This window comes from Dryobates pubescens, chromosome 1 (genome assembly GCF_014839835.1).
Source record: "Dryobates pubescens isolate bDryPub1 chromosome 1, bDryPub1.pri, whole genome shotgun sequence".
In the NCBI taxonomy this organism is placed as follows: Eukaryota; Metazoa; Chordata; class Aves; order Piciformes; family Picidae; genus Dryobates; species Dryobates pubescens.
Genome location: NC_071612.1, coordinates 2,180,000 through 2,189,856, shown reverse-complemented (window position 1 = coordinate 2,189,856; position 9,857 = coordinate 2,180,000). Strand labels below are relative to the sequence as shown.

General features: G+C 55.6%; 1 protein-coding gene across 1 annotated transcript; it reads left to right on the top strand.

Moving 5' to 3' along the window:
- The first annotated feature begins 89 nt into the window (after positions 1 to 89).
- On the top strand, positions 90 to 9,722 carry TRNT1 (tRNA nucleotidyl transferase 1). Its single transcript, XM_054172170.1, has 7 exons — positions 90 to 237; positions 2,125 to 2,318; positions 5,484 to 5,622; positions 6,187 to 6,313; positions 7,093 to 7,286; positions 7,469 to 7,719; positions 9,113 to 9,722. The coding sequence occupies exons 1-7, from the start codon at positions 90 to 92 to the stop codon at positions 9,365 to 9,367; spliced, it is 1,308 nt and encodes a 435-aa protein (XP_054028145.1). The 3' UTR covers positions 9,368 to 9,722.
- Positions 9,723 to 9,857: the final 135 nt, after the last annotated feature.

Genomic DNA, 9,857 nt, shown 5'->3' with positions numbered 1-9,857 from the left:
GGAGCCTGCGGGGGGCTGGGCAGTCTGTGTGCGGCGAGAAGAGGTGGGATCCGTGAGGGCTGACGCCCCGTGTCGCTGTCTCCCTTCAGATGTGGGCTGAGGTGTTGCTTCTGCCCTGCAGGGCCGGGCTGCGGCCGTTCCTGCCGCTCCGCCTGCGGCACCGAGCGGCGGGCGCCATGAGGCTCCAGTCCCCCCAGTTCCAGGAGCTCTTCACGCCGGGGCTTCGCAGTGTGGCAGGTGAGTACGGGGGGGTGAGGGAAGCGGGGGAGGAGGGTATTTGGCTTCCTCAGGGCCGAGCAGCCGATCGCGAAGCGTCGCAGCTTGGTGTGCCTGCCTGGAGAGACAGCGTGGTGAATGCAGGTTCTGCATCTTGGGCCCTTGCCAGGGGCTTGCTTGGGCAGGTCGTGGCTAGCTGAGGTGGTGTGGGAGGTGTGTGCTGCTTTTCGGCTCTAGCTGTCCTAACTTTAGATCGACCATAGAAACGACGCCCCAAAAGACTGAAAATGACCCCAAAATGACCAGAAATTATCTCCAAAAACGATCAAAAATACCCTGGCAGAGCTCAGTGTTCATCACCAGCCCTGGGATGGTGTTCCTGGTCTAATTTGGATTCCTGGGTCACAGTATTCTGCCATAATGTGGTGGTTTGAAAGGAAAGGCTCTGCTTTCCCTCCCCCACTGAGAAAGAGACCACGGCTAAACCCAGTCGGAGAAATGAGATTATATTTTACAAGGAAACAGATTAGATGCAACACAACAAACACAGGTATTTTACAGTATATACAGGAATATACAGCAAATGAACTCAACCAGAAACCAGACCCCCCACAGAGGGGGCTTCCCCCTGTGCCCCCTTCACCCCCCTACCTCCCTTCTCCCCCAAAAGAGGTAGAAGAAGAGACGAAAAGGGAGTTAGTACAGCAAGCGGAGGCCTATGCACAGGGAGTTAGTTCTTATCTTTTGGCAAGAAGCCCAGAAGCAGATCCAGCCGAGAGGGACAGCGAAGGAAGGAAGACTGAGAGAAAGTTCCCAGCTCCCCCGGGTCCAATCTGACCTCCCACAATCCTTGGCCAATGAAATTCGTTTAGAATACCAAAATATTTTACAAACATTTAGCCAGTGTGCCCCTTCCTTAAAGGCACAGCGTCAAACGGCCACACATAATTAAACTAAACCATATTGGCTCCTAATTGCTGTAGGTATTCCACAGCTCAGGGAATAATAACAGCTTGCTCTTGAAGAATACTTCACAAGTCACTGGGAAAATAGCTGTGGGTGCTCAGCTGTTTTACCTCATTCTGTACTTTGCATGAAGCTGCATTATATATGTGCTGCTTACTGCATGCTTGAGTAATCTGTGGTCTTAATTTATGCTAGAATGCCTTTGGCTGGGAGGGACCTTAAAGATCATCTAGTTCTAACCCCTCTGCCATGGCAGGGACACCTTCTACTAGACCAGGTTGCTCAAGGCTCTGTCATAGAATCACAGAATTGCCAGGTTTGGGAGGGACCTCAAGGATCATCAAGTTCCAACCCCCCTCACACTAGGGCAGGGACCCCTCACACTAGGGCAGGGACCCCTCACACTAGGGCAGGGACCCCTCACACTAGGGCAGGGACCCCTCACACTAGAACAGGTTGCTCAGAGCCACTTCAGCCTGTCCAACTTGGCTTTGAACATAGAATCAATAAGGTTGGAAAAGACCTCAGAGATCATCAAGTCCAGCCTATCACCCAACACCTCCTGACAACTAAACCATGGCTCCAAGTGCCACATCCAGTCCTTTTTTGGACACCTCCAGGGACAGGGACTCCACCACCTCCCTGGGCAGCGCATTCCAGTGGACGATTACTTTTCCTATGAAGAGCTTTCTCCTCACCTCCAGCCTAAATGTTCCCTGGCACAGCTTGAGACTGTGTCCTCTTGTTCTGGTGCTGGTTGCCTGGGAGACCAATCCCTTCCTGGCTACAACCTCTCTTCAGGTAGCTGTAGAGAGCAATAAGGTCTCCCCTGAGCCTCCTCTCCTCCAGGCTAAACATTTCCCAGCTTGGAGCCCCGACAGGTCATGTGCTGTGGTTCTGTTTGCTTGAGAGAGTGCTTTATGTTTTCCCTTTCCTTCCCAGAAATATTTGAGAAGAAGAACTATGAGCTGAGGATAGCAGGAGGAGCTGTGAGGGATTTGCTCAGTGGGCTGACACCCCAGGACGTTGATTTTGCCACTACAGCTACGCCAGCAGAGATGAAGGCAATGTTCACCGCCGCTGGCGTTCGTCTGATCAATAACAAGGGAGAGAAACATGGAACCATAACTGCCAGGGTTGGTTTCTGGTCTTCCTGGGGTCTTTTCTAACTGTTATCAGTAGCTGTGCAGCAGGAGCAATGGAAAAGTAGTAGCCTGCTGCTTGCTTGTTGAAATCTCACAGGAAGAGTTTAAATGAAGATCTTTCTTTCAGGCGCGGGCTCACAGAATGGTTAAGGGTTGGAGTGGAGGCCTCTGAAGATCACTGAGTCCAACCCCCCCTGGCCAGAGCAGCATCACCTAGGGCAGATCACACAGGAACAGGTCCATGCTGGCCTTGGATGTCTCCAGAGATGGAGACTCCACTACCTCTTTGGGCAGCCTGCTCCAGTGCTCTGCTATTCTCAAAGTAAAGAAGTTCCTTCTCAAGCTTAGATGGAACTATGTTCAAGTTTATGCTCATTACCTCTTCTCCTGTTACTGGGGACCACTGAGAAGAGTGGCCTCATCTTCCTGACACCCACCCCTTAGATACTTGTAAACATTAATGAGTTTCCCCCTCAGGCTCCTCTTCTCCAAGCTAAGCACCCCAGCTCCCTCAGCCTGTCCTCACAGCAGAGGTGCTCCAGCCCTTGGATCATCTTTGTGGCCTCCTCTGGACTCACTCCAACAGCTCTTTGTCATTTTTATGCTGGGGACACCAGAACTGGAGGCAGGATTGGAGATGGGGTCTGAGCAGAGCAGGGCCAAGGGGCAGATGGGGTCTGAGCAGAGCAGAGCCAAGGGGCAGATGGGGTCTGAGCAGAGCAGAGCCAAGGGGCAGATGGGGTCTGAGCAGAGCAGAGCCAAGGGGCAGATGGGGTCTGAGCAGAGCCAAGGGGCAGATGGGGTCTGAGTAGAGCCAAGGGGCAGATGGGGTCTGAGCAGAGCGGAGCCAAGGGGCAGATGGGGTCTGAGCAGAGCGGAGCCAAGGGGCAGATGGGGTCTGAGCAGAGCGGAGCCAAGGGGCAGATGGGGTCTGAGCAGAGCAGAGCCAAGGGGCAGATGGGGTCTGAGCAGAGCAGAGCCAAGGGGCAGATGGGGTCTGAGCAGAGCGGAGCCAAGGGGCAGATGGGGTCTGAGCAGAGCAGAGCCAAGGGGCAGATGGGGTCTGAGCAGAGCAGAGCCAAGGGGCAGATGGGGTCTGAGCAGAGCAGAGCCAAGGGGCAGATGGGGTCTGAGCAGAGCAGAGCCAAGGGGCAGATGGGGTCTGAGCAGAGCAGAGCCAAGGGGCAGATGGGGTCTGAGCAGAGCAGAGCCAAGGGGCAGATGGGGTCTGAGCAGAGCGGAGCCAAGGGGCAGATGGGGTCTGAGCAGAGCGGAGCCAAGGGGCAGATGGGGTCTGAGCAGAGCAGAGCCAAGGGGCAGATGGGGTCTGAGCAGAGCAGAGCCAAGGGGCAGATGGGGTCTGAGCAGAGCAGAGCCAAGGGGCAGATGGGGTCTGAGCAGAGCAGAGCCAAGGGGCAGATGGGGTCTGAGCAGAGCGGAGCCAAGGGGCAGATGGGGTCTGAGCAGAGCAGAGCCAAGGGGCAGATGGGGTCTGAGCAGAGCGGAGCCAAGGGGCAGATGGGGTCTGAGCAGAGCGGAGCCAAGGGGCAGATGGGGTCTGAGCAGAGCGGAGCCAAGGGGCAGATGGGGTCTGAGCAGAGCGGAGCCAAGGGGCAGATGGGGTCTGAGCAGAGCAGAGCCAAGGGGCAGATGGGGTCTGAGCAGAGCAGAGCCAAGGGGCAGATGGGGTCTGAGCAGAGCAGAGCCAAGGGGCAGATGGGGTCTGAGCAGAGCAGAGCCAAGGGGCAGATGGGGTCTGAGCAGAGCCAAGGGGCAGATGGGGTCTGAGTAGAGCCAAGGGGCAGATGGGGTCTGAGCAGAGCGGAGCCAAGGGGCAGATGGGGTCTGAGCAGAGCGGAGCCAAGGGGCAGATGGGGTCTGAGCAGAGCAGAGCCAAGGGGCAGATGGGGTCTGAGCAGAGCGGAGCCAAGGGGCAGATGGGGTCTGAGCAGAGCCAAGGGGCAGATGGGGTCTGAGCAGAGCAGAGCCAAGGGGCAGATGGGGTCTGAGCAGAGCAGAGCCAAGGGGCAGATGGGGTCTGAGCAGAGCAGAGCCAAGGGGCAGATGGGGTCTGAGCAGAGCGGAGCCAAGGGGCAGATGGGGTCTGAGCAGAGCGGAGCCAAGGGGCAGATGGGGTCTGAGCAGAGCGGAGCCAAGGGGCAGATGGGGTCTGAGCAGAGCGGAGCCAAGGGGCAGATGGGGTCTGAGCAGAGCGGAGCCAAGGGGCAGATGGGGTCTGAGCAGAGCAGAGCCAAGGGGCAGATGGGGTCTGAGCAGAGCAGAGCCAAGGGGCAGATGGGGTCTGAGCAGAGCGGAGCCAAGGGGCAGATGGGGTCTGAGCAGAGCAGAGCCAAGGGGCAGATGGGGTCTGAGCAGAGCAGAGCCAAGGGGCAGATGGGGTCTGAGCAGAGCGTAGCCAAGGGGCAGATGGGGTCTGAGCAGAGCGTAGCCAAGGGGCAGATGGGGTCTGAGCAGAGCAGAGCCAAGGGGCAGATGGGGTCTGAGCAGAGCAGAGCCAAGGGGCAGATGGGGTCTGAGCAGAGCGGAGCCAAGGGGCAGATGGGGTCTGAGCAGAGCGGAGCCAAGGGGCAGATGGGGTCTGAGCAGAGCCAAGGGGCAGATGGGGTCTGAGCAGAGCAGAGCCAAGGGGCAGATGGGGTCTGAGCAGAGCAGAGCCAAGGGGCAGATGGGGTCTGAGCAGAGCCAAGGGGCAGATGGGGTCTGAGCAGAGCAGAGCCAAGGGGCAGATGGGGTCTGAGCAGAGCAGAGCCAAGGGGCAGATGGGGTCTGAGCAGAGCCAAGGGGCAGATGGGGTCTGAGCAGAGCCAAGGGGCAGATGGGGTCTGAGCAGAGCAGAGCCAAGGGGCAGATGGGGTCTGAGCAGAGCAGAGCCAAGGGGCAGATGGGGTCTGAGCAGAGCAGAGCCAAGGGGCAGATGGGGTCTGAGCAGAGCAGAGCCAAGGGGCAGATGGGGTCTGAGCAGAGCGGAGGTGGCATTCATAGCTCTTGCTTGTCAAATGTGGTGCCTCTTGCGGGGAGGGTGTGTGTATCCAGCCTGGGCACTGATCTATCCAGACATCAGGCTGAGAGAGATGTGCAGCTTGGCCACTGATCCTGCTGAGTGTGTTGGACTCACCCTGCCTGTGGGATTTCCAGGTCCATGAGCAGAACTTTGAGATCACCACCCTGAGGATCGACGTCGTCACCGACGGGCGCCACGCCGAGGTGGAGTTCACCACGGACTGGCAAAAGGATGCTGAGAGGAGGGATCTGACTGTCAACTCCATGTTTTTAGGTAAACCCCTCCTGCATTTCACAGGAAAGCAGTACATGCCTCTCAGTCTCTTTCTGGATTTGTCCTGCTGTCAGCTGAAAGGTCTCTGCAGATCAGTGAATCACAGAACTGTCAGGGCTGGAAGGGAGCTCAAGGCTCAGCCAGCTCCAATCCCCCTGCCATGGGCAGGGACACCTCACACCACAGCAGGTTGCTCACAGCCACCTCCAGCCTGGCTGCAAACACCTCCAGGCAGGAGGCTTCCACCACCTCCCTGGGCAACCTGTGCCAGGCTCTCACCACCCTCCTGGGGAAGACCTTCTTCCTAACATCCAATCTGAATCTGCCCATTTCTAGCTTTGCTCCATCCCCCCCAGTCCTGTCCCTCCCTGACACCCTCAGAAGTCCCTCCCCAGCTTTCTTGTAGCCCCCTGCAGCTACTGCAAGGCCACAATGAGGTCTCCCTGGAGCCTTCTCCGAGGAGGATGATCTGATCACGTTTTGTATCTGCAAGTGAGTTGTGTTTCTCTGTGCCAGCCTTGGTTGGAAATTCCTGTCCTGCTATTTTTCCCCCTTTGTTTCTAGGCTTGGATGGGCTGCTGTATGATTTTTTTAATGGCTATGAAGACTTGCAAAACAAGAAGATCAGATTTGTAGGGAAGGCAAGTGAGAGAATCCAAGAAGATTATTTACGCATCCTGAGATACTTCAGGTACTAAGTGTTGCCTTTCCTAGACCCTGGCATGGCTCAGCTTGGAAGGGACCTTAGAGCTCGTCTACTGCAACCTCCCCACTATGGGCAGGGACCCCTCTCAGCTAGACTGGGTTGCTCAAGGCCTCAACCTGCCTGGCCTTGAACACCCTCAGGGAGGAGACATCCACAGCCTCCCTGGGCAGCCTATTCCAGACTCTCACCACCCTGGTACTGAAGAACTTCAGCTGTTGGAAGGCAGCTCTAAGGTTCCCCTGGAGTCATCTCTTCTCCAGGCTGAACACCCCCAGCTCCCTCAGGCTATCTTCATAGCAGAGCTGCTCCAGCCCTGGGATCAACTTTGTGGCCTCCTCTGGACTCTCCCCAACAGTTCTGTGTCCTCCTTCTGCTGGGGACACCACAACTGGAGGGAGGATTGGCGGTGAGGTCTCAGCAGAGCAGAGCCAAGGGGCAGAATCCCCTCTCTTGCCCTGCTGCCCACACTGCTCTGGCTGAGGCCCAGCACCCAGCTGCCTGCTGGGCTGCAGGAGGGCACTGCTGGCTCCTGGGCAGCTGCTCAGCAGTCGATGCACCTAAGTCTCTTTCTTCAAAGCCATTCTCCTAGATGAGGGTTCAGAAAATGTGCAGAATAGATCAGTGATGCCAAATAAGTTGTAATTATCATCTTGTTGCTTCCTCTCGTGTTTAACAGCCATGCCACTGGCTCTCTGAGCAAGTAGCTGCTACCCAAGCAGCAGGAAGAAATGGAATCATCTCTCAGAGCTGTTTTATTTGGGCAGGTTTTATGGAAGACTTGCAGAAAATCCTGGTGACCACGAGCCTAATACCCTGCAGGCCATCCAGGAGAATGCCAAAGGTTTGGCTGGGATCTCAGGAGAGAGGATTTGGGTGGAACTGAAGAAGATCCTGCTTGGGAAGCACGTCAGTCATTTGGTTGGCCTGATGTACCAGCTGGATATTGCCCAGTACATAGGTAAGGGGAGGTGCAGGCTGAGCTCCTACTCCTGTTCCATGTGCAGGCACAACTGCAGCATGGCAAAGTGAGCTGAAACTTCCTGTATCTACTTATTTTCCCCTGTCTTGGCATTCCCATTCCTTACTGACAGCCTTTCTTGTCCCCCCCCCTTTTTGTTACATGTGTGTGTCCCCCTTCAGGACTACCCCTTGAGGGGAACTTAGAGGAATTTGAGAGAGTCACTAAAAATGCTCAAAAGCTGTCTCCAAAACCAATGACTATTCTGACCTCCCTCTTCAAGACAAAGGATGATGTCACCAGCCTTGATCTGAGGCTGAAGATCTCCAAAGAGGAGAAGAACCTTGGCCTGTTCTTAGTGAAGCACCGACAAGAGTTAACCAAAGCATCTGGTCCAGAGCCACTCAGACCATACCAGGACTTCATCATGGATGTGAGTGCATTTTCATTCTGCTTTACTTTGGGCTTCACAGCAAATGTTGAGCCTCCAGAGTGTCTTAACCAGGCTGCATGAGGCTTTGAGTAACTTGGTTGCATGGGATGTGTCCCTGCCCATGGCAGGGGGGGGGTTGGAACTGGATGATCTTTGAGGTTCCTTCCAACTCAAGGCATTCTATAGATGGCTTAGGTTGGAAAGGACCTTAGAGATCAAGTCCAACCTATCACCCTCTAATCAACTCAACCATGGCACCAAGTGCCTCATCCAGGCTCTTAAACACCTCCAGGGATGGTGACTCCACCACCTCCCTGGGCAGCACATCCTAAGGGCCAATCTCTCTTGCTGGGAAGAATTTCTTCCTCACCTCCAGCTTAAACCTCCCCTGGCACAGCTTGAGACTGTGTCCTCTTGTTCTGGTGCTGGGTGCCTGGGAGAAGAGACCAATCCCCACCTGGCTACAACCTCCCTTCAGGGAGTTGGAGAGAGCAAGAAGGTCTCCCCTGAGCCTCCTCTTCTCCAGGCTAAGCAACCCCAGCTCCCTCAGCCTCTCCTCCCAGGGCTGTGCTCCAGACCCCTCCCCAGCCTCTTTGCCCTTCTCTGGACACCTTCAAGTCTCTCAATGTCCTTCTTAAATTGAGGAGCCCAGAACTGGACACAGGACTCAAGGTGTGGCCTAACCAGTGCTGAGCACAGGGCAGAATGACCTCCCTGCTGGCCACACTGTTCCTGATGCAGGCCAAGATGCCATTTGCCTTCTTGGCCATTTGGGCACACTGTTGGCTCCTGTTCAGGGACCAGTACCCCCAGGTCCCTTTCTGCCTGGCTGCTCCCCAGCCTGTAGCACTGCCTGGGGTTGTTGTGACCAAAGTGCAGTACCCAGCACTTGGACTTGTTGAATGCCATCCTGTTGGCTTGTGCCCATCTGTCCAGCCTGGCAAGGTCTCTCTGCAGAGCCCTTCTGCCCCCTAACAGATCAACTCCTGCTCCCAACTTGGTGTTGACTGCAAACTTACTACTGGGGGAGTCAATCCCCTCATCCAGCTCATCAATAAAGCTATGAATAGGGTTGGGCCCAGCACTGATTGGTTGCTTGAGGCCTCACCCACCTTGGCCTCAAACACCTCAAGGAGGGGACAATGGTGTCCGGGGGTGCAGTAGAAGTGTCAAGGGAGCTTCTCTTCCCCTTTCATAGTTCCTCTGCAGTTGGAGGGAATGGTTGCAGCCATCACCTGGCATTCAAGAAGCCTCCAGGGATCTCCCAGATCCAAGTGAGGACTTGAAGCAGGAGAGATCTTCACTTCCATAGCTACCACTTGTCCAGGTGCTGCCCAGTAATGGGCTGAGAATATCAGCACTGAGCCCCTCTGACCTCTTTGTGCTCTTCTAGTCTAGAGAAGCCAACACAACCTCCAGGATCTGTGAGCTTCTCAAATACCAAGGAGAAGAGCATCTTCTGAAGGAGATGCAGCAGTGGACTGTCCCTACCTTCCCTGTCAGTGGCCATGACCTGAGGAAGCTGGGAGTGTCTTCTGGGAAGGACATTGGCGCTGCCTTGCAGCAGCTGCGGGAGGAGTGGAAGAGGAGCGGCTACCACATGGACAAGGAGGAGCTGCTGAGCTGCCTCAGGAAGGTGGAAAACTAGGAGTGGAGAAGCCCTCCTGCCCTGCTCTGTGTGTAACTGAGACTCTCAGCGTTGCCAGGAGCAGTGTAGCACCTGCCACGTGGAAGATCTTCAGCCAGCAGGGTTCTGCTGGTCCTAACCCTTCTTTTCCACCAGGAGAGGCTCAATCCTGTGCTGCTGTAGAACTGACTCTGCCAGGGGTCACACCCTTTACCCCTCCCTCTCTGTTGTATTTGGATGCTAAATGCTCTTTTAACATCTTTTCCATGCTCTTTAACATCTTTATTGATGAGCTGGACGAGGGCATTACAGTATCACAGTATAACTAAGGTTGGAAGAGACCCCAAGGATCATCAAGTCCAACCTGTCTCCACAGACCTCACAACTACACCATGGCACCAAGTGCCACATCCAATCCCCTCTTGAACATCTCCAGGGACGGTGACTCCACCACCTCCCTGGGCAGCACATCCCAATGACGAATGACTCGCTCGGTGAAGAACTTTCTCCT